The following is a 23,831-nucleotide window of genomic DNA, read 5'->3' on the forward strand; positions in this document are numbered from 1 at the left end:
GACATTCTTAATCACATCACATGGTGTTCCTCCTCGGAGTGAGATTACCTTCCAGATTAGAGTCGTACCGACATTAGCTTGCAAAGAAATACATTAATTTACAAAAAGAGAAAAGTTTGAGTTCATAATGAAAATGCATTGAACGATTTTAACCACACACGCCTGATCAAAGAGAATATAGACACTTTAATAAAATATAGAATACATAATTAATTATACAATGTGCTTATGTACAGTAGAACTGTATGCTAATTAAACGCGTTTAATAGTATCACGAACACTAGCTTGTGCTCACACTGGGCTTACTTTGCACAGAAATGGGAAAAATACAGATAATACAAACAAGAATGTGAAGTAAAAAAGGGCTCGAAAAGTGGAACTTAATCAAAGGGAGAAAAATGTAACCCTGTGAGCCATGCGCAGTCATATTACAGACAAATCATGCTGCAGGCCCACTGCGCAGACAGGTTAGGTCTTCAATTTAAGATCTTTCAGATATTTATTTAATCTTAGGACATACATACATACATGAATAATGCCTCTATCTTCCCGACGTACATTACATCTGGTTTACATTCACAAAAAGCCCTAAAATCAGGGCTATACATTCAGCATTTCCTTTCATTTTCCAGTAAGCTAATAAGTTCAGAGGACCCAAAATGCGCAGATTTAAGCTACATTAGATTTGTCATCTTTTTTTTTGTCTCAATTATGATAGATATCTTTCATAATAATGTAACACAGCGAACAATTATGCATAAACATTTAAGTTTCTTATAGCTCATGTGAGAGATGGCGCTTCAGGCTTAAAGCCAGAGCCAACCGGACAGGCCTCACAACAACAAATTAAGCTCACTACATTTCACAATGCAACAATTTCAATATAAGATGACTCGAGACGTGTCACATAATAACTGATACAACATTCACAAAGACACAGAGTAATAGAGATACAGCTGCGTGTTTATATGGTATAACATGAAAAAAATAGGCCCAAAAATGCGTCCGCCTGAGTCAGAGCAGGACCTCAGAGCGAGGGGATGTTGTTATACTGCTTTGGTTGGAAGTTGTCCACGCCACTGTGGCATGTGTACCATCCGTTCACAAGACTTTTCTGAAAGGGAGAAGAGGAGGGGAAAGTCCTGGAACTCTGGGCAAATGTGTGACCTGTCTGGCCGCAGGGGTACTGGGAGGACTGGGACCTGTAGCTGCCTCTCTGCAGCAACAAAGGGTCTAAGAGGGGCTGTGACCTGTGTGCGGAGTAGTCCAAACTGCTGTCAAACGTGTGATGGAAACGTGACCTCGGGGTCGACTCGTCTCGACTCTCTGGGGACAGGGGGACATCTTGAGTAGAGGTAGGGGGAAGAGGGGGGCTGACCTGAGTTCCATCCGGGACTCGTGTTGACCTGGCCTCCGCAGAGTGACCCATGTCTCCAGGACGCGCGTCTCCGCTTTTGGAGACGTGGTCCTTGTTGCAGTGGAGCTTCATGTGCTTCCGCAGGGAGCTCGGGTGGGTGTAACACTTGTCGCAGCCCCTGACCTTGCACATGTAGGGTTTGTCGCTGGAGTGCACGTGAGAGTGTTTCTTTCTGTCGCTGCTGTTCGCAAACCTCCGGTTGCAGCCCTCAAACTCACATTTAAAAGGTTTTTCACCTAAACGTGCAGAGAGAGAAATAGCAGCGAGTTATGAGGATGCTTTAAGGGCCCTGTGCGTGCTCTGTCTGATCAAACATGATAATAGTAGGCTAATACAGCTAAGTCAAGTGGGCGAAGTGATTTAACCAGGTTGTAAGAAATGTTGCCCAACATACAAAAAAAAAAAAATCACAAGCACACATCACTCAACTGAAAATCTGAACTTGAGTTTTAAGCCATTGACTCTGGAAAACAGAGCAGATTCAGGCCCTTTATCCGTGGTGATTGGTTTTAAAAAGCCCAATTGTCAAAATATTTTTTGCAAAAAAACTCTCGGTGAGTCACTATAAACTCCAGAGTTCAATGTTGCCAAAACTTCTGAGCAGTTCTGATCGCAACAAGTGATGCTACGGACATAATCAACAGAACAAGTGGTTAAACATGTAGTATAAACAATGATGGACCTGTCACGGCAAAAGCAAAGATTTGTTCAAATGGAGTGCAAAGAATGAATTGCAGCTATCACAATGCTAATTGATCTTGCACCACAGCTGCGCACAAAAGCACACAGTGATGTAGCGGGCAATGAGGAAGAGCTGCACTCATAAATACAACTTTAATAGCTTATGTTACGTTATCGTATTAAAGCATGCACCTTATTGGAGTAATGTCTTTTGTGATACGAAATTAAATTATTAATATGTGTTTTCTGAAGTAAATTATATCTCAGCACATGACTACGCATGTGCAGTTGTGTGATCAAAAATGTCAATATAGGCGGCCCGTTTCTGCCTCTATTCTCTAAGCTTTCATTAGTCAAAAATGTTTAACCTGCAATTAAAAGGTGGTAAACAGATAAATGTATACTTTATTTTTTTTTCTGAGAGCCATTCACGTTCTTCTTTTATAACACGTTCAATTAAAATGCCCAAATTGCAGGATAAATACCCTTGTTGAGATCACGTTTTCATTCCCTAGTGTGGAAATGCAATACAAAAAGCAAATCCTTTATAAAGAATATATTATTCTGTGCTAAAATTGGCCTAGCGGGGAGAGCCCCACTAAGTGACCCTTTAAAAATCGTAATGCATTTCATGACGTAGTTGTAGAGTGCATCCTGACCAGCAACAGGCCTCACAGAGTGATTTAAATTAAACCAGAATAGGCCTACAAAATATATTTTATTTTTACTTTTGTTTACACTGATAATTATTTATTTGCCGAGGTAATCGGTGTGCTCACCTTTTTTTTTTAATTTCTCACTACCCCCCTGTGTGCTGAGCTCTCTCTGCTACAGGGATTCTGAGCACAGGAGATGAATCCCTGGGAGGCAGACACCGCGTAACGGCTACGTCACAGCTCTCCGGTGTCCCGGCATTTATTTATTTATTTCCCTGAATGAAGTGGGAGAGGCACCCAAACCAGCAGGCCTGCACACTCGCTTGGAACTGCCTTACTATAATACGACTACATCTGTGTTCTCTGCATGGAGTCTGGGCAGTTTTTTCTCCTCAAAAAGCAGGCAGAAACAAAGGCGGCAAGAAACTAAATATTTACAAAATCACATTTTGAAAACAATTGAGCCTTAAAACTACCCGCAACTTAAATAACCTTTTAAAAATATAAATCGATAGAGGAACATAAAGTGACAGAATATGCAAACTTCACGATCATTCAAATATTGAAAATAAAAATATGCTCACATGGATTTAAATTTTAAAACTGTAATATATAAATATATATATAAAAATGTTGATTAAATAATACATTTTAATGCAAGATTTTTCACAAATGAAACACTTTTATTACAATTTCAGCTTTAGCAATATGTTTTTATTTTTGTTTTAATTATCATCACAGTGTGGGTGATTATTAACTGACCTGTGTGGGTCCTCTTGTGGATCTTGAGGTTCTCTGATCGTGCAAACACTTTCTCACAGCCGTGGAAGGGGCAGGGAAAGGGCTTCTCCCCTGTGTGCACTCTAACGTGGTTCACCAGCTTGTATTTGGCTTTGAAAGGCTTCCTGTCCCTCGCGCAGTTCTCCCAGTGACAGACATACTCGGAGTGCTCGGGTCCTCCGACATGCTCCACTGTCACATGGGTGACAAGTTCATACATGGACCCGAAGGCTCTGGAGCAAGGCAGCTTCCCGGCCCCCTCTTGGCCGTCACTCCACTTGCACACCAGCTCGTGCTTCACTGTTTGTTTGGAGCACCTGAGGAAAGCATCACCTCCTCCTCCTCGCTGGATTGCCATGTTGAGGGGTTTGTAGAGACCCAGGAATTGTGTGACAAGTTGCTGGCCGTTTCCCTTGGGGTTAAGAGCTTGGCCATAGTGGTGAGTCCGGGTGAGGAGGTCGCCAGGTAGACCCAGCATCATCTGGCTGCCGAGGTCTCGAGACGCGTCCGTGGAGGCGTGGGCCTGCTCCTGGTAACTCGTGAAAAAAGCATGGCTTCTGTTGTCTCTGCAGCCAGCAAAGTCACGATGATACCTTCCAATCCCGCCATGTTGGCTCACTCTTGATGCCAGTTGATCAGTGACGGGTGGCATGCCGGCTCCAGAGAGATTGGCTCCAATGATAATGCCCCTAGGGCTGTGCTCTAAGCGGTGGCTGGGGTATCCAGAGTCTGCAAAAGTGGGAACCGAATGGTCAACATATGCACTGGACCTCGTCTCGGGGTAGTCTCGCAAATTGTGCGAGGGGCAGAGTTTTAAGGAACTGCCAGTGGGGTGTCCCATGTGCTCTCCTGCCAAAGGTGGCAGCACCACGCTGGGTTCAGTATTGCTCTCCCCGGGGTTGACGCAAGAGAGAGGGCAGCCACTAAACCTCGAAAGGCTTGTCATGTTTTGTTGTGAGTTTGAGGCTATGAGTTTTTCAAAATCAACCAATTCAGCACTCAGGATGCACCTAGAAATTCTGTCTCCATTCTCCCTTGTTTGTATATCATCTGCATGTGAAATTCTTGGCCGTGAACTTCGCAGAAGTAGGAACCAAACTCAATTTCGTTAAAGTTGGTGTGAGTCCCATGCCGTTCACTTTGCCCTCTTGATTTGTGGCAATAACCGTGGTAGTAAAAATGCTTCGAAACAGGCCATGGTGCAATATAAAAGCACAGCAGGCAAACCTGCTTTTAAAAAGGGAGCGTTGGGATTGGTTGGAATGCGCTGTGATTGACAGGCGCTGGGTTTGTTTTAAAAGGGACACGCAGGCGTTCACCGCACGACTCCGTTTTCAAATATCGCACAGAAAATGCTTTGAAATGTGCCGCGATACTCGCAAATATTTCTGCCTCTTTAACTCCGTGCGCCTTCTCACAAGACCCCCCTCTCTAAATCTGCATATATGAGAAATGAAAAGGTTAATGTGAAATACTAATCTGTGGGATAAATCAAGTGATTCAATGCACACATGAGGAAAACACAAGACAATCACACTGTTTTATTTCACTGGATTTCTTAACCAAAAGCAAATGTCCCTCCTCCTGCCCTGCAACAATAACACAGAGAGTGGCCTTTGCGTGTCCAGGCCAATTATTGTCAAAACTTGCTTTTTGATTGTCGTAAACTAAAGCTGTGAAAGTTACAGAAAAACACTCGTAAAAAAATCTGTTTAATGTTTGAAATAGTTGAAAATACTTATTCTTCAATTGTGGGTCAGTAACACAAAGTTGTAGGCAGTATGTTTATTTAGCCTATAGGCCCAAGTGAAGGATGGTGATTTTTTTTTATTTAATAATGCATCTTCAAAACTCTTCTGAAGGTGCAAGCATCTTTGCGTCCCACTTATAAGTATCCCTAGGACACACATTTACTTGTTGATCTCAAAGAAAAATCAAACTTTCATAAAACAACATGTAGTTCAGTATTACGCACCGGAACTAGCCCAAAAATATGATCTTAATGAGAAAAAGCTAATTAAGACGTTTTCCAGCAGAGTTAGGACATGATGTTCTGTTTAAGCTTTGAGTCCAATGTGAGCAGCTCCTCTACATAGACCCCCCCCCCCCCCCCCCCTCTCACCCTCTCACCAAGCTAAAATAATTAAATAATCATCAATAGTGCGCCATAATCTCACAGGCTAGTATTGATGTGTGAATTGGTTACGTAAAATGTAGGTTATGAAACGTGACAAACAGCAGCAGTGGTGGTGGGGAGGCTCCTCTGTCACACTCAGATAAACTTTCTTACTTTGGGGTGCTGTGAGGACAGACGCTCCAAGCTCTCTCCTCTGTAACTGCACATATTTCAGCACGAAATCACTCTTTGACGTGGCTCTGATTTTACAAAATGTTCGTTCTGGACCAGATCAATTCTTTCATCTGTTGCTTTTATTTAAATCTACATGACTTGTTTTGCCTTAATTTCGAATCGCAGCTCATGTATTAAAGTGTATCCCCCACCTTATTTCCATCTGTTTGCATTTTCATCTTTTCTGTAAAATAAAAAAAAAAGGAAAAAAATTCCTTTTCCACATTGTTATGCTGACGTCACCTGCAGAAACAAAGCAAGGGGCCCACTTGCCATTAAATGGCACAAAATAGCAGACAGGCCCAGAAGTGCCCTAATTCCGTCATGATTGTAGTGGACGCTCATGTTTGTCAACCTTTAACCCGATGTGTTTCCGAAAATGATTGAGGGCTGAGAGCACATAAACTGAAAGTTTCCAATCTGTCATTGTGAAAGCAGAAAACACTGACAGAGCTGCGCCCTAAATGTTCCCAGGTCCCTTTTTACTGCAACAAGGCAAAACAAGGTGTAGAAAGCTATATTTCTTAAATGATTTAATAATTTTCTGTAGCTTCACATTTTAATTAGCAATTTAATAGTGACTTGCAGACCCATGTAATCACTGCAGAGTATACTCATGTATTTTATATAGATGACTGAAATTAATGAAATACTAATTTGCTGAAATGATCTTGAATAACCAACTTAGAGTTTAGCCTTGTATTTTTTCGCATTAACATATATGCTACTAATAACATATTCAACTTGACTTCAAAAATGAATTTGTAAATTTAAAATTTGGCATTAAAAAACAAAAGCACAGATTAATATTTCTTTCGAAAAACAATAAAAAGCTAAAAATGCAATAGCCGAAACATACAAACCCTGTACTCTATTGAATAGTGGTGTATTTTGCAGCGATTCAGTAACATTTTTTCGATGTTATTTGTAAAAATTCATTAAATATGCCAAAATGGCGGCGATTTAGCATTATATTTAAAAGTTGCACGTTTAAACGCACAATTTCAGTTTACGTTCCTACATTGTATTACATTTTTAGCATTTTGACATGTGCAATCCCCTCTAACCCTTCAGCTTCATGAGGCCGACCATTTCTGTAGATGCTTGACAGGCCAGACAAAATCCTAGTGACTGCTGCACACAAAATATCACTCCCAACAATCAAAACATTCATGTCAGGGAATACCCTTTACTGCCATAGGGTCCATGCTACTCCCAGTACAGTAAGCATGCACTAAATGAGCAACAAATGCGATATTTAGAGATGTAATCAAACAGAAAAAATACAGCGTTATAGATTTCACTTCAAATTCCGCAACATTTTCAAACTTTAACCCCGGACTTCTGATTAGAGTCTTTTCAATATTGCACATCAGATTTTTCCATCTTTGCACAAAATGCATAAATGTACCCTAATACACACATAAACCTATACTATTCCCGTCCTGTATTAGAATAACCAGGAAATACACTTGGGTATTATACCACAGTGATAGCAAACATTGCAACAAAAATAAATAAATAAACGATAGGGAACTAAATAATATTTTTGAATTATCAAAATCTGCTTTGTTTGTGTGTTCATGTAGCAGGAGCATTGCCTCGGTGTGTGTGTGTGTGTGTGTGTGTGTGTGTGTGTGTGTGTGTGTGTGTTTATGCATGTGTGTGTACGTCTAAACAACTGTATGCATTAGTGTCTGATGAGGGATGGCAGTGCACACTCTTGCCATGACTTTATGGAATTTAGGTGAATTAACAGGTTTGGGATGAGTCCATTTGAAGACAGATGCTCCAGTAAATCACAGCAAGAAGTCAATTAGCCCTCTCCATCAGCCATATGAAGGCAAACACCAGGTACTACAGCAGTCACTCAACCAGCAACTGGCCATATCATCTAATACAGATGAAGATCTGTGAAGGTATTGTAACATTTGAAAGTGTACACCCGTGCTGAATCACACACAGCAAATACGACATGTCTGTTTTTCTCCAATTACAAACAAAAACAAACACAAAATCAGCACAAAAACATCCCGAATAATGATGCAATGCAGACAAGCTTTATATGGTACAATACCAAATTATAAGACTGTTAAATTATCCTAAATTTTGGAACACTGTAGTATCGAATGTGACAAAAGCCTTGACATCATCAGCTGCTTTGCATAGACATATACAATACACTTTCATAAAAGCTATGTAAGCTACTTGTAATACGCCGCATCATGTAAATATTGTTTTAAGAAAACACTAGGTATTCTTATATAAGTGGATGCAAATGCTGCATGCATAAACGGTATTCTCCCATAAAAATATAGGAGCTAAAATGGTAACACATTTGATTCTGAGACTGTATGAAATTTAGTGAATAATGGTATGAATGTAGAGCAGAACCTGAGCCTTTTTCCTGCTGTGCTCTGCAGAATGCAAGAAAAGAGTCGAAGAGAATGAACCCAATGCAGAACACAGAAAAATAAAATTAATTTATCTTATTTACTCAATTCATATATATACTCTAAGAGCTAGGACATGCTATATTCAACCTCAACAAAATAACCTGAAAATTAATTCTGAAGGAGGTCTATTTAAGCCAAACAGTGAATACTATATGGTTATTTAATTGTGCTCTTTGGAAAAATGACCATTTCCTGCCTTTTTGCAATTTAATTCTGAATGACACATTTATATACAGCAGTGTTTGGTAAAAATATGGGATATTTGAGAATGGTTTTGGTATTGTTTCAAGGATATGGAGATTTCACTTTTGTCTGGTCACTATTGAGTTAACTTCAAGCTCACAAACTTGTCAGCACAGGCGGCCTGAGCCAGCCAAGCACAGTGTAGGCTACAGGCCAGACAACGAGGACTAAAAAAATATTTAGTCGACTATGCTGTTAGAAATCCAAAAGATTCAGCTGCCAAAGGCTGATCTGTTCATATAAGGAAACACTTTTCATGCATCTAGCTCATTTCTCATATTAAGCAATGAAATAACGTTCAGAGCTGCTGACACGTCTACTCAGAATAAATGTATAAACGTGAGTTGATTACCATGTAGGCTGATGCTTATGTTCTGCTCTTTCCAACAGCATACTGTCACAGAGGTGTGCACACTACAATTTTGTGTTATTTTAAGGTAACGCGCATGCTCAGTTTGAAGAAGATTATGTTATAACCAATGGGCTATCCCAACGCCCAATGAGGTAATCCCGGCAGAGATAACTAAATCATCACATTAAACATAGGAGTCCTGCAGAATATCCTGCAACAATTTAGCACGTAGCAACACGCGTTCGACTAATTATTAAAGATTGTGCCAGGCTTTAAATACAAAGTAATACACTGGCCTTTGATTGCATCTTAGCATTTTATGCAATTAAGTAAAAGTCTACAAAGAATAAAGCTAGTGCGAAATCGTGTTTTTTTTCATAAATAAGGAAAGCCCAACATTTATCAGAATGAAATTAGATTGATGTAAAAATAGAATTGGAAATGTAACTGAGCGGAAGGCGACATGCACGAGCGGGGTAAAATATTTCTTTGGGGAGTGGGGGGGTGGCTGGTGACAGTGATATGAATGGTTTAAAAAACGTCCACTTCTAAGAGAGCTCTTTATAGCCGAACCTGTATTTAGCAATTTATTTATTTCTATTTTTATATATTTCCTCTTTTAATAATACTCTATGACACGTCCGCCTGCCAGACAAGAGACGAAAAAAATAAAATGAATGAAAAACAATCTGCTAATATTATGCAATCCTGCCTCTCTACTTTTGTTTTGATTAATGTGTGAAAAGATTAGAATTAGAAAATGCGTGATTGAAGCCACCAATCATCAAATTCCACATTTAAAAGATTCATTAAATATTTAAATATTGAATAAGCAGCAGTACACCAGACTACCAGCTCTGCAGTAGTTTTAAATTAAACTCTCCAGCAACAGTTGCTTTACATTAGGCCTCGCTGACGACAGCTTCCCCTTTTTCTCAGCACGAGCTTGGAGCCTACGCTGCTGCTGCTCCGTCACTCACTAACATTTGTGACTCATCTAAACCATGTTACTTAATTATTTCTTAGTGATAATACGGCTGCAAACACGCGGTACATTACTTCAAGTGGCGTATGAAGGCTGCACATTTCAACAAGGCAATAAAATATGGAGGGAACAGAGAGGGAGAGCTTAACAGGCGGCTTGTTACTTGTGAAAGTTCAAAAAGGTCGCCATAAATCTCATACTGCAAAACTGCAAAGGCAAACTCTGCTCGCTGTGTGTGTGTGCGCGTTAGGGTGTGTGTGTTGTTTTTTTTTACGTGTGTGTCTTCGTGGATCCCTGTGTTTGTGCACGCGCATGCTGTGTGAGAAGCGGAGTGTGTGAGTGCAGAGGGGGAGTAAACTGTGAGAGAGAGACGAGAGGGAGGGGAGAAAGAGAGAGAGGGAGAGGGGTAGAGAAAGTGAGCAGCTTACGGAGGAAAAAAGAGAAGAAGTGAATCTCATTCATCGTTTTGCTTCGAGATAAGTTGTTGAGGGTTGTTTTTTTTTCTCACAAAAAGCGCAAATGTTGTACTAATGTGTGTACGGCTATAAAACAGGGCTCTCCTACAATTAAATTGCCATGTGAGTAACAGGCCTGACACCGAGCCGACTATGTTCACTAACAGAAAACTAAACGCCATTCAGCCTCCACGGGCAAAATATAAAAAGTGGATATTTATGCACTTCCAGAGCATGCCGTTCGCACAGGCCTCTCACTAACTAACACATACGACAGAGAAGTTGAAAACTCACCTTTTCATTCTATAACTCTTTCTCGATGAATGTTCTGGAGTGAATGCGGTAGGATGAGGGCGAAAACAGAATGAAGGACTGATTTGAAGATTTTTTTTTTTTTTGGTCCAGATCCCCCTAAAATAAAGAATGTGAGCTCCTTTCCCGGGACAGATTGAGGGGGAAAGGATGTGAAAGGCTTGGAGTTAAAAAGCGCCGCTTGAAGCACTCAGCGCGTCTCTGAACTTGATCAGATTTTATGTGTCCTGCAGCGAGTCAGCGGCAGCCCTGTGAAACTTGCTCAATGGCACGAAATTTTTTGGCTGAGCGAAAAAATTCTCAGGATATTACAATTACTGCCATCTTTCTTTCTGTCTTTTATTCCTCCGTCTTACACCCTATAGAGCTTTTGCAAGAAAAAAAATACCCCCCTCCCCTTTCAAGCGGCTTCAAGAAAGCCACAGTTTGGAACTGTGCCAAGTACATTCAAGTTTTCTGTTAATAAGAGCAAAACTGCCCACATGATAGATAGATAGACAGATAGATAGATAGATAGACAGATAGATAGATAGATAGATAGATAGATATTTCATAAAAAGTCTAACTGAAGTAAAACATCCCTTCAAAGTGTATTGAAAAGTTAAACATTCTTAATAAAACACACTAAACATTATATGCTGCATAATATAAATGTGTTAATAGTGTTTCTCTTTCACGAAAAGTTTCAACGGGATCTTGTCGGTAAAACCTGTACTATGATCTGCGCCAGTTGTATTAGTTTTTATTTATGGGAGTTTCCTGCAAAGTAGAAGGCTGCATAAGACGTGCGCAACTCACAACACACACACGATCTGCACTAGGCTGCTCTGTTATACCTGCAAAATAATGCCTGTAAGAGCCAATCAAATGAAACCAATTCAGACGACCTGCCATCTTCAATACCAAACTGTGCCAATCACCAGAAATCTAGCCAATTAACACCCTCCCTCAGAGTCACGTGGCAAAGGGGTAGCCGCGCGCCGATTGGCTGTCGTAGCACTGCCTCCCGAGTTCATTTATGTTCTGGGAGTGAGTGATTGACTTTATCAGTCCAAGGACATCATCCGCCTGGAAAGGGGGGGAAGTTTGATCCTCTTTCTCACGGATCGCAGTCAACGGGAGTTTTTTTTTTTCTCCCAACTCTTTACGCATAGGATTTTTCCCCGCTTTGGCTTGGTATCTTTTTATTTTAGGATTTTCTTGCGCACAACGTGGTAAATCTCGGCGCGGTGACTGCAGCTTGCGCGCTCCGCTAAACTGGATTTTAATTTTCTTTTCTGTTTTCACCCCGTCTCCTAAGTTTACTACAAGCTCATGACTATGCTGCTTGATAGCGGTCCGCAGTTTGCATCGTTAGGAGTGGGGGGATTCGGGGCACCGCGGCATCACGACATAGGGAACAGAGACCCGAGTCTGGGACTGAATCCCTTCACCGATTCTTCCCACTCCGCAGCTTTCAAAATCAGCCCCGTGGCTCACGATATCGCCTCCAGCCAGACGTCAGCTTTCACCCCGCAAGCCACTGGATATGCAGCTGCCCTGGGACACTCTCACAGCGGGCAGGTGGGCTCGTACGGCGGGGGAGCGTTCAATTCAACACGGGACTTTCTCTTTCGGAACCGGGGAATGGGAGAGTCCACAGCACCCAGCGCCCAACATGGGATCTTTGCAACTTCGGCCGGGAGCCTCCACGGGCCACCCGGGATCACCGATAACCCCGGACATCTGTTGTTTCCCGGACTTCACGACCAAGGGGTGAGCCACGCTTCACCGAGCGGACATGTGGTTAACAGCCAAATGCATCTTGGCTTACGCGGGGACATTTTCGGAAGACCTGATCCGTACCGTCCGGTCGCGAGCCCTCGGACGGACCCCTACGGAGCTCAGCTGCACAACTACAGCCACCCTATCAACATGAACATGGGGATGAATGTGCCGACACACCACGGTCCGGGGGCCTTCTTTAGATACATGAGGCAACCGATTAAACAAGAATTATCCTGCAAATGGATAGATGAGAACCAGATGAGCAGACCCAAAAAGACTTGCGACAGGACGTTCAGCACCATGCACGAGATGGTCACTCATGTGTCCATGGAGCACGTCGGCGGCCCCGAGCAGAGCAACCACATCTGCTTCTGGGAGGACTGCCCGAGAGAAGGGAAATCTTTTAAGGCCAAGTACAAACTCGTCAACCACATTCGAGTGCACACGGGCGAGAAACCGTTTCCATGCCCGTTCCCCGGATGTGGGAAAATATTCGCCAGATCGGAAAATTTGAAAATCCACAAAAGAACACATACAGGTAGGCACCAAGAATATCACTGCCCGACATGCGTACAATCACATTTAAAAAAGTGGGACTACCCTGAGTAGACAGTGTGCGCCCTAGATATTGTTTTAGGATGCTATATAAAAAAAAGGGGACGTGTTTTGGTTGTTTACAAGAACCGTTTGAGAACTTGACCCAACATGTATGCTTTTGGACAATTCCCAAAACTATTGTTAGAGTATCTTTCTTTATTTTTTAATTTGCAAACGCACAGAAACACGTGCAGCTCTGTAAGAAAAACCCCAATTCATTCGTATCGCGTTTTATACTCAAGACGTTGTGAGTGATATATAAACATTTACTGACTCACTTGTCAAACTTTAAGTGCATTAGCTGCATTAGGCTATTTAGGTAGACTAAGGACTCCTGTGAACGTCATATACAATTACACTTAATCACTTTCTGGCTGTGTTTATAATTCTCGTCCTTGCAGTGCAGAAATGCCCTGTTGATTCAGTGTTTACTATAGAGGAGCAGACGCACAGAGCAGGCCAGTAGTAGCATGAAGGAGCAGGCCTCTTGAATAAATAAAGCCTGACAGAGCAGTGTGTAGTAGTAGTGGAGCTGGATCCATGTCGCCCCCCGAAAATGTAGGTTAGGCTACTCTGTTATATAATAGGCTGCAGACAATTTACATCTCCGGGCTGCGGTTGTTTTGTTTTTTTAAAACAGGTGCTGCTAGTACTGTGAGAGTTTGTTTGTGTTATATGCTCTATTGTCGGGGGTTAATTCACGGTGTGTATTTAATCCTGCAGGTGAGAAGCCGTTTAAGTGTGAATTTGATGGCTGTGACAGACGCTTCGCCAACAGCAGCGACAGGAAAAAGCACATGCACGTGCACACATCAGACAAGCCATACATCTGCAAAGTGTGCGACAAGTCCTACACACACCCCAGCTCTCTCAGGAAACACATGAAGGTAATTAATGTCTTCATTACTCCTTAAACACATTAACACACACACACACACTCACTCATCCCACTCCCATCTCCTCCTCCTCTACTACAGAGACTTTCACACAACTTCAAGCTTTACTCAAGATGTTATAGTAGACTACTGCAACACTGCAAAAAAAAAACAATTTGATTTATAAGTCTGTTTTTTGCAGTCAAATTATAAGCTTAAGTAGCAGTAGTGAATGACTTGTAAATTTCTGCTTTCTGACATTAAAATTAAGATAGAGATTAAGATAGCCTAGATATGATTTGTATTAAATGGAAGTTTATCGTTTTAGCATTTCATTTAAAAATATATATTCATTTTAAGATCCAAATAATAAGCATGCAACTCTTAATAACTTGCAGTGTGTACAAGTTGGCTTGTCTGTTTGAACTTTGTTTGTTTACTGTTTTAGTTGCTCTTCATAATCCAGGGTTAAACCGCATTTAAGCTTCCACCACTTTAAATACCGTTACGATGTAAATGAAGTGACTCGTCGCTCATGTCGCCTTTTTCTTTCCAGGTACATGAGTCTCAAGGATCTGAATCGTCCCCAGCAGCAAGCTCTGGATACGAGTCGTCCACCCCGCCTGTACTGGTGTCAGCCAGCACCGAAGACCCGACAAAAACACCGCCGTTAGCCGTTCAAAACACGTCTGGCCACAGTGAAGGACTGGCACCCAACTTTAATGAATGGTACGTCTGAAGTCAGCAGAAGAACAAACCCTCTCTTAATGTGGACCAAGAGGTTGAGGATAAAAACCTTAAAAACTATCCCTGTTCACAAACACACAGACATTCAACCACACACACACACACACACACACACACAAAAAAATGTGTCTCACACACACACACACACACACACACACACACACGGGATTGGGACAACAACAGGAGATGAGAGCAAAAGCCAGCACCACGCAGGCCACGACCGTTCTCAGGATCACGAAATTGGACTTTTATTGCGCAGTTTTGAAGAAAAAAAAAATCCAATAAATCACGAATGAATAAACGTAATACTTTCTCAGTATAAATAAATGTTTTTTATCTTTTAGTTTACAGAAAAAAATGTTTTATTTTTCATTTTATGTATTTTCTCAAATTTTTATTTAAAAAAAAGAATAAAAAAGGAAGATTATTTCACGCTGTTTTATATAATGGTGACACGCTATTGTCGCCAATTCAATTGATTGTTGGAACTTCAAACAGTCTTAAGAAACGTGCCAAAGTCTTTGTCATGAACTTGAACACAGAAAAAAATCCTAAATAAATATTATACTCGTGAATGTATTTCCTTGTTTGATGGGGTCGAATCTATTGTCATCGTCCGTTTTCAGGTGGAGAAATGTGGTATTAGGTTACGATTGTTACCGTTGAATATAACGTTGCCTTTTGTTAATACCGTTGTAAATACATATCCATGATGCCATATTTATCGATTTGTAATTTAATTATGGTTATAAGTTCTGAAACTTAAATGATATTTATGGAAATGTTTTCTAACAAGAAACTGTACAGTTTTGGTCATAACCAGCTTAACAATGAACAAATGATAAACTCTAAAGCTCCAACATTGCGATTGTATCCTTCTGTTTTATTTTCTCTCCTTTTAACCAATAGGCCTACATGTGTCTTATTTGGATCGAAGAAATCATCTATATGAATATTATGGATTTGTCTATATATGATGCAGATATTTCCGTCACTTTTATTTTGTTTATGAGACCATTGACATGTAAATCATTGACTTTGTAGAACTGAGTTCAGTTGAGCTGAGAAGCTAAAACAGTTCTGTTGATATCTTTATTTTTGGTTACATTTAAACTTTTTTGTGTGTATTTTACTTTAATAGAATCAGAAATAGATGTCAATTCGTAGCATAAACTCAGTATTGGGGGGGGAAAAAAGAAAATTAAACCCATCAGCCTATTGCACTCTTATACAGATCTAATAGAGGAGTGTGCGAAGTTCATGATTTCAAAAACAAGGTGACAGCATTTTGATTATTTCCAATTCGGGTCCAGCACCCAAATATATGCGCCAGTATGGCCCTCTTTATAGTTCCAGCAATGTCTTTGTGCAAGTATGTTTAAATGTGTGCATCGGCAACAATGGAACTGTCTCAACACAGTATCTTCAAAAATAAAAAAAGTTTTTTTGTCTGTCAGCTTGCATTGTTTTAAATGTAATTCTTCTGTGAAACTAAGCGTGTTATTTGTTGTGGTGTTGCATATAGAGCAGTTTGATTACACATTTGCTTGTTTTGTGTGAATAACTTGTCAAGATGACATTTTTTGTGTTTAACAAAAATTTAGTGGAAGGAATCCTAGGTCTATGTGGGGTGGGGGGGGGGGGGCAGGGGAGGGGAGGGGGGAGAATCTGTTCAGTGGCGAAAAGAGTTACAGCATTGCATTGTAACCTATTCTCAAGAATTAAATATTATGCATACACAAAGTATATTGTACTCGAATACGAGAACAATTTCAGACCACCAGCACTACTTTTAAAATAAAATGTAAAAAAGGTACCTCGTGACAGTGATATATGAAATAAGTTTATTTAAATAATTTAAGGAATATATGTTTTATATGCTATTTTCTATACCTTAATTTAAATGAAGTACTTTTTCTTATTGCCACCACTTTTCTGCCCCATGTCCAGAGGTCAGAGAAAAAAATATCTGATGTATAAACACAGCTAGAATGTGATGTTGTAACACTTTCTGGGAGAAATGGGTCACACTCCGAGTTATTCCTGAAGAGCAAAACTGTTTTACTGATGAACTGTGTCACTGTGCCACATTGAGGCAAACCCTGTTATAACAGCAGGCCTATGCGTTAGCCTATTTAGCTGCCAGAGGCAAAGGTTCCTTGTACTTTTTAGGCTACTGTATGTTGGTTGATTTGTTTTACCAACTATTTATGACGAAATGTGAACGGAAATTTTGACTGAAATTAAAAAACCATTATGAAAAGCGACCTTCAGACTGCGACGTTGATTTGTATCCCCATGTTATTCTTCTCTCTGCATCTTTACACATAAAGGCGACTCTGTATATCATGCTGTTTTTATCAGACTAGTAGGAGTCACTTGAACTTGACACTGATTAAGGCGCCATCTTAGTATCTTGACTGTGTGTGCGCGTGTGTGTGTGTGTGTGTGCGCGCACGTGCGTGTGTGTGTATTTGTGTTGTTGTGTACATGGGAATATTAGGGGGGACAAGTTTGGGAACACTTTGTGGCAGAAAGGGGATTTAGATGTGGATTTCTTTTCTCAATGAGGCTTCAATAAATATATAACGGTGCTCACTGGAGGACGGGCAACTGAGGACACAGTGTGACCGTGAAAGTGTAGTGGGATTCATTCCCAAAAGTGGCGCTGCCTGCGCCTCTGCCACTGCCGCATTAACAAGGAGCTTCATAAAAAAAACCAAAAAAAAAAACCGAATGGGCTTCCTCACATCGATACACGCCATGATAAGCATTTATACGGCAAAAATAACAGTTTGAATGACAAGCAGAGCTCATGCACGGTTATGAAATCTGTGATATGATAGTGTTTTAGAAAACCCCTCCTGCTTAAATTCAGTAAAATACGAATGTGTTTAATTTGACAGGCTGCTGAACAGTAAAGACTTTGCTGTGTTCTTTCCTCCCCTTTGCAGTCTAAAGCAGAGAAGCATTTTACACCAACCCCCCACATTCAGCCTCAAAACCCCCACACCAACACCCCCCCCCCCTCCCTCCCCTCAACTATAAACAGATTTAGGAATATTGATTCAAATTCTGCTTTTGACTTTTTGCGCAAGCGCACCTCCTGCATTCCGTTTGATTTCATTTCTTTTCTCCCCCTCATCTCTCTCCTCTATTCCCCATCACACCCTCCTCTCCCTCCCTCTCTACCAAGCTCGTCTAGTCGCACATTTCAAGTTCCCCCTCTCTCTCTCTCAGACACCGTGACGTCAAAAAAACGAGACCCGGCTTTCTCTCCAGAGCACGGTGGACTGAGGGCGCACATGGAGGCATTTGGGATGTCGCTGAACAGTGGGGCAGCTGCATCAGGCGATCGTCATAAGGGAAGAAGCAAAACATGATAATGAAATTAATAAAAACATGTATATGTTTACATTTTAAGGTGATTCACATTCGCTATTCTTTTTCCATTACACCAGATTACGTCGCATTACATCAGTTGTTAGAGTCGTTTTCAACCGGGTGGGTCAAATGAAAAACTGCTCATAAAACAGCAGGTTTTCTGACTCTCGGTTTGTTTACCCTCCGTCGGGATCATCCCGCGTTACTTCCCAAGCAAGAAGCACTTTATGCTGACGCCCAATACAAGTCATCGTTTCCAGATATGTGAGAAGCCAGAGCGGCTGCCTCAATCCAGAGAATGGGGAGAGAAGAAAAACATGAAAGGCTCATTTCTGCTGGATTCTCAATGGATTAGAAAGCAGTGACGGTCACGTGGATGCAGTTGTGTAAAGGCTAGCGGCTGGATCACAACAATGCCTCTCTCTCTCTCTCTCTGCTGCGGAAGCACACTTAGACTGGCTCTGCAATACGTGAACGCTCATTCATAGCAAATTATCTTATGGATTGCTATGCTTGGCTGCGGTGTGTGCAGCTGACTGTTGGCAGCGCGCAGCAGCCTCTAATCTCTCTGTGCCTATAGGGTCTGAGCGTAGTAGGCTACCCCAAAGGAAGGGGGTGTGGGGGGTTGTTCTGCAGAAAAACTAGAACTGAGTTGTGCTCCTGGCTCGCGTTTGTCGCCCAAGTTTGATATGAGGTTGACTGGTCAAACCCTTCTATTATGTTCCTAAGTCTTCTCCATGGCAAAGTGCTTGCTGGCTCGGGCAGCGCGCGCTCTAAGAGGATAAGGTGACACAATCAGGTCCCAGACGACTTTTGTCACGCAACGGCTGTGATATTTAAAGAAAAAACAAGAGGCTAATTTGCCACTAATTAATAATCTAATAGTTAACGGATTCTTCAGCAGGCTTCTTAATGAACGCGAAAACATTCCTGTGCATGAGCAATCCTGCTGTTTCACAATTTTTGGCTCTTCTATAACTGAGTGGAATGGCTATTTAGGGTGCAAGGTCTGGCTCAAGGGCGCTCTAGCAGAAGACATTGGCCTTTGGTCCGAATCCAAGACATTTTGGAAGTAGAGACGGCCCCTGAGTGAAAACGTGACCAAACTGTGCCGTCTGCAACAACGCATGAGGATTCGTCACATCGTCACTTTTATCTTTTTTTCTTTTATTGTTCAGCACGAGAAGCTTGAGTTTAAATTTAAATAAGCATGTGTTCAAGCAGGAATAATCTTCTTGCAGAACGAGTTCACATATTTACTATCCCTATGGCAGTCGTTGCTTTAATCAATGCATTCAGCCTGCTTGAACATACATTTGCCACTATTAAGAACGCGTGACAATTGGAGTTAAGTGAGATGGATATGTAACATCATAAAGAAAAATGTATGGCTTGATAAACATAGGCCTATATGAGCTAACAAGCACCTGATAACTTAACCGAGCGCCTCAATTTGCGCGGAAGTTGCTCTGCAATTATCAATGCTTATTTCACCTCCAGCAGCTAGGGTGTTGAATATGCATTAAAGTTAATCCATGGTGTGCCTTCATATCTTAACGTGCTGCATGGCCTTTGTGATGCAAGCTGATTAACACAATGGCTTTGTCTTTGAGTTCAATTATTCTTCAATTGAGCTCTATGGGGCATTTACATACCACATCATACTGTATAGTGTAGCCTGCAGGCGTCCTTGCTGACGAGGAAACGGGTGAAAGTGGTCGGTTTGTCAATCGTGGAACAAAGTGATATGAAGTTGGTCAATGAGCTCTCGCACTAATGGCAGCATAACGGCGTAAATGATCAGTCAAACTCATCATTTGTACTCTGTTAGTGGCTATATGCACATTAATAAAAAGTAATGCCAAGGGCCCCATTGTCAGATTTAATGGCACGCACAAAACTCGCACTTCGAAAATGATATTTCTATTATGCTGTGGGCTGCAACACAAACTATTAGTCCGATGTCCAACAGGAGACAGCGCCAATTCCCCAACATCTGGCAGGGTGTCAGAAACTTGATGAATTCCTTATCAGAGCACGCGCGCGAATCAACTCTAATAGGTCCCGAGTGAGAGCTCAGGCAAGCGCTCACTCAGCAAAGCAGATGTTCGCCAATTGTGCTCGGCGTTTGTCTTTTGACAGATATATTTTCAACACTTCTGAGAGGTGGTAAATGGGTAAATGAGCAATTGGCGTCCCTTCTAATGGCCCGTTGCTGTGCCCTGAGCGCTGCGGTAGAAGAGCCGTTTCCCTCCAAACCGGCGCAATAACAAGAAGTGTCCCTGAGGAGCGCACACTGGTTTTATGAATCATTGAACTGCAGGTTATATGAGGGTTATGATGTTGAGGTTTGGATTGTTTAAAAAAAATGTACACTCTTAACTTTCAATATCCGCAGTTAAATCTTTAATTAAAACCACAGCACACGTATGTGTTTGGCGTTTACCTGCACAGTCAACAAAACGTTGCATGTGTTTCAGATTGCATGAATGGTGTGATTCAGCACTTCCAACAAACTTTCACCTGAGAGGCCCCCTAGTCCCGGGACAGCCTCCCTGCCTCTCTCTCTCTCTCTCTCTCCCTCCCTCCCTCCCTCCCTCACAGGACGGCTTCTCTCCCTGAGGGGACGGACAGAAGCGCTCACATATTCATTAGCCTTTCAAAATAACGAGGACAATGCTCGTTAATGTCCTTGTTTTCTTGAGACAATGAATTAGAATTGGTGTCTTCCATTATTTAAAGAGTTCATTCATTGCCTCTCGCCGTGGTGATTTTTCCGCGCTTGCGCAATTCTCTGAGTCGGTTTCTGCTAAGCTCCAACTTCAAAGACTGGAAGGAAATATCAGCATCCACATGTTGCACAGTGACGATTTCCCGAGACATAAATGAATGAATAAATGAATTTAGGTCTATATATAGAATGACAGATCAAGAGCATGAATGAACCAGCAGTAAATAAATAAAGCGCATTGGTTACTGAAAAAAAAAAAGCAAAAAAAAAAAAAAAAAAAAACATGTCATTGCTGCTACACATCGAAGAACACAAGTAGCCTATATCTCTTACACAATTCCGATTTGTGTCCCAGAAATGCCAATCAACTCGAAAAAGGGAAGCTTTGGTTGCATAATGTTTGCACAATCTTTAATCCGTTATGGATAAATGCATGAGGCAGGGAGAGCACCATGAATAACAATCTGCCTGATCCTGCCACAGCATTAGCACGTGAGTGTGTGTGATTCCTGGCAACTCACAAAAACAAACAATGACAGATAACGCATAACTAAATATGCATTTCAATATATACTATATGATGTATTTTTTTTTTATTCCAGGCAGGGGTTAGGGGCTTGATCTACATATACCTTTAAATGAAGGAGCATTCACTTACTGTTGTAGACTGACATGGGGAACATTTATCTAAACCAGTATTTAAAGAACATGGATGATAAGAGATGCTATATCTTTCAGAAATAATATTGTTAGCCATGTTGACTTAGATAATCAGTTGTCATTTGTCTTTCATTTACCTCTCATCCCCATCTTCACTCTCTATTAATAACACTCGCTGCATGACAAATCAACACAGAAATGCAACATTAGTGGCAGTTGATCGCCACCTTCTTCTGACAACACTGGACTCATTATTTCCAGAAAATTAACAGTTCTGAGAGATGAACAGACCTGTTATGATTCAGACAAACATGGTGCTACATTGACACCTTCTGTGAAACTAAATACTCTCTTCTACATGAATGCATGGTTAACTTTTGCTTAACCAAAATGTTGCAGCAGTTGGTCAGCAGAACGTAAAATAAATATCAAGGATATTAGAAGTAAAAATATTTATTTCAATGGCATATGCTGACAAACTCTAGATTCATAATAAATGTTAATAGGAAATATATAAAATTCCCTTTACAGAGGAGGGGAATCAGTGCTGATTTGTTGAAGCTTTTACTTTGCCTTTTAAGACACACATAAAAAAAAAATATGTCAAGAGTAACACAGTTTATTTTAAATAATTATCTCTAGTTTTCCTGGGCCATTTATAATGGTTTACAAACCTTCCTCAAGTGCTCAATATAGTTTATAGAATACTTAAAAAGAGAGATGTTTTTTGTGCATTCTCAGCATTTTTTGTGGGGAGGGGGGGGGGGGGGGGGGGATAAGACTTTAGGGACAGCTTAAGAAATGTCTTTAAAGTGTGTACTTTAACTTAAAGTATTTTAAGTTGTTGTGTCACACAATAACAAGCAGGAGTCTGAGTCCATCGCAACAACAAGTAAACATCCTGGATTTTTCACATGTGATGCCCCTTCACTATTATGACAAGATGTGTTTAGGCCTGACAGGAGAGGAGCAGGTTTGTGGATAGGTGAAGGAGGTTTCTGCTGCTAAAGAAGAGTGATATTCAACAGCTGTGTCATACAGGTTTTCAACAGCCATAATAAAATGTGTTAGACATAGCACCAGTTATTTCTTTCCCACTTTTCCACTAATCGAGGCTCGACTCTCCCACTGTGCCTTTTGGCCCAAACAGAACACAGCCGGCTCATATTTTCACAGCATCAGACGCACTATTAGTCTGCGGTTTTGGGGTCTTTGAGTATTCTCACTGTTCTGCCTTGAACACCGCAGAGTCAAAGATATTTTCTCCCCCATGATTGGAAACAATACAATGTGATTGCACACCTTCAACTTTGTGCCACTGGGCAGTGCAGTTTTTTTTTCTATTCATGGTCACTATCCTGGGACAATAACAGGCGAGCAGAGGGTGGAGGAGAAAAGGGGACCAGGTAGGAGGGCCTGGTGAAGGGAGGGATGGGTGGAGGGGGGTTGGGAAAGCCAGGTGCTGGTGGAAATTGGCAGGCGATTGCCAAAGCGACCTCATGCCAGGATAATGCATGGGGCCATAGGTGTCCCCCAAGCCAATCCCAACCCTCATGCTGATAGCTTTTCAATGCCTGTGGGACAATCTCTCCAATAATTGCTTTTTCCTGTTTCAATTCCGGTCTGAGGGCCGCTAACAAAAGAGAAAGGACTTTGTTTTTCACAACCAATGCTAAAGTGCAAAGAGTATTGTGTTTGCAGCCATTCCTAGTCTCCATATACTTCGTAAAAGGATAATTTTTCTTAGTATGCAAAACACCATGAGCAGATGAATTGAATTTCAGATAAAACCACAAAGACACATCCAGTGTGCTTGCAGAGTTTGTGTGATTGACAGATCCCTTCTTAATATATTGCACATTTTCCTCCAGGAGACATTCAGAGGTTGTAACTTATCTCCTGTTTGTTAAACATCAGAGTGCCAAATATTTTCATATGCATCCCTGAGACACTCTATCCATCCTCTGCTATGATGACCGATGACATACTTTTCTCCTGATGGAGGGAGTGAGGCTCAGCAGGCCCGCTGAAACCTAAAGCCTCCCTCTCCCTGCAGTTCTGCTCAAAGTTTGACTTGTTACTCTAAAATAATTCTTGGGAAAAAAAATGTCCTTTTTCCCTTCAAACAAGTTATCCCCCTCTTTTACTTTAAGTATTTATCAAAAGGTCCATCTGCCTTTTTGTATTTAAGAATGACAGTTTAATGGTTTATTCTTGCTCCAACAGACTTTTCTCTTTAGATAGAATTAGTAAACGTGGCTTTTATAATTCTTATTTTTAAAGTTTAGTAAATTCATTATTTGAATTATTCATTTTTTTTATTTGCTATAATAAAATTGGATGACTTGAAAAATCTTGCTGACTTTATCTTCATTTTTTGTGC

At 41.1% G+C, this 23,831-nt stretch overlaps 3 protein-coding genes and 1 long non-coding RNA gene across 8 annotated transcripts in view; 1 reads left to right on the plus strand and 3 right to left on the minus strand.

Moving 5' to 3' along the window:
- adgrg4a (adhesion G protein-coupled receptor G4a) overlaps positions 1 to 23,831 on the minus strand; it is a 382,000-nt gene that overhangs the window by 207,444 nt on the left and 150,725 nt on the right. The window lies entirely within an intron of this gene.
- Positions 1 to 23,831, minus strand: part of LOC132982108 (uncharacterized) — a 97,960-nt gene that overhangs the window by 26,218 nt on the left and 47,911 nt on the right. The window lies entirely within an intron of this gene.
- Positions 167 to 4,711, minus strand: zic6 (zic family member 6). The gene is made up of 2 exons (XM_061048378.1): positions 3,517 to 4,711; positions 167 to 1,653 (listed from the first exon to the last, which is right to left on the minus strand). Exons 1-2 carry the CDS (start codon positions 4,478 to 4,480, stop codon positions 1,028 to 1,030), a joined length of 1,590 nt encoding a protein of 529 aa, XP_060904361.1. The 5' UTR covers positions 4,481 to 4,711; the 3' UTR covers positions 167 to 1,027.
- Positions 11,726 to 14,773, plus strand: zic3 (zic family member 3 heterotaxy 1 (odd-paired homolog, Drosophila)). Its single transcript, XM_061048379.1, has 3 exons — positions 11,726 to 12,992; positions 13,775 to 13,938; positions 14,483 to 14,773. The coding sequence occupies exons 1-3, from the start codon at positions 12,002 to 12,004 to the stop codon at positions 14,663 to 14,665; spliced, it is 1,338 nt and encodes a 445-aa protein (XP_060904362.1). The 5' UTR covers positions 11,726 to 12,001; the 3' UTR covers positions 14,666 to 14,773.

This window comes from Labrus mixtus, chromosome 10 (assembly GCF_963584025.1).
Source record: "Labrus mixtus chromosome 10, fLabMix1.1, whole genome shotgun sequence".
In the NCBI taxonomy this organism is placed as follows: Eukaryota; Metazoa; Chordata; class Actinopteri; order Labriformes; family Labridae; genus Labrus; species Labrus mixtus.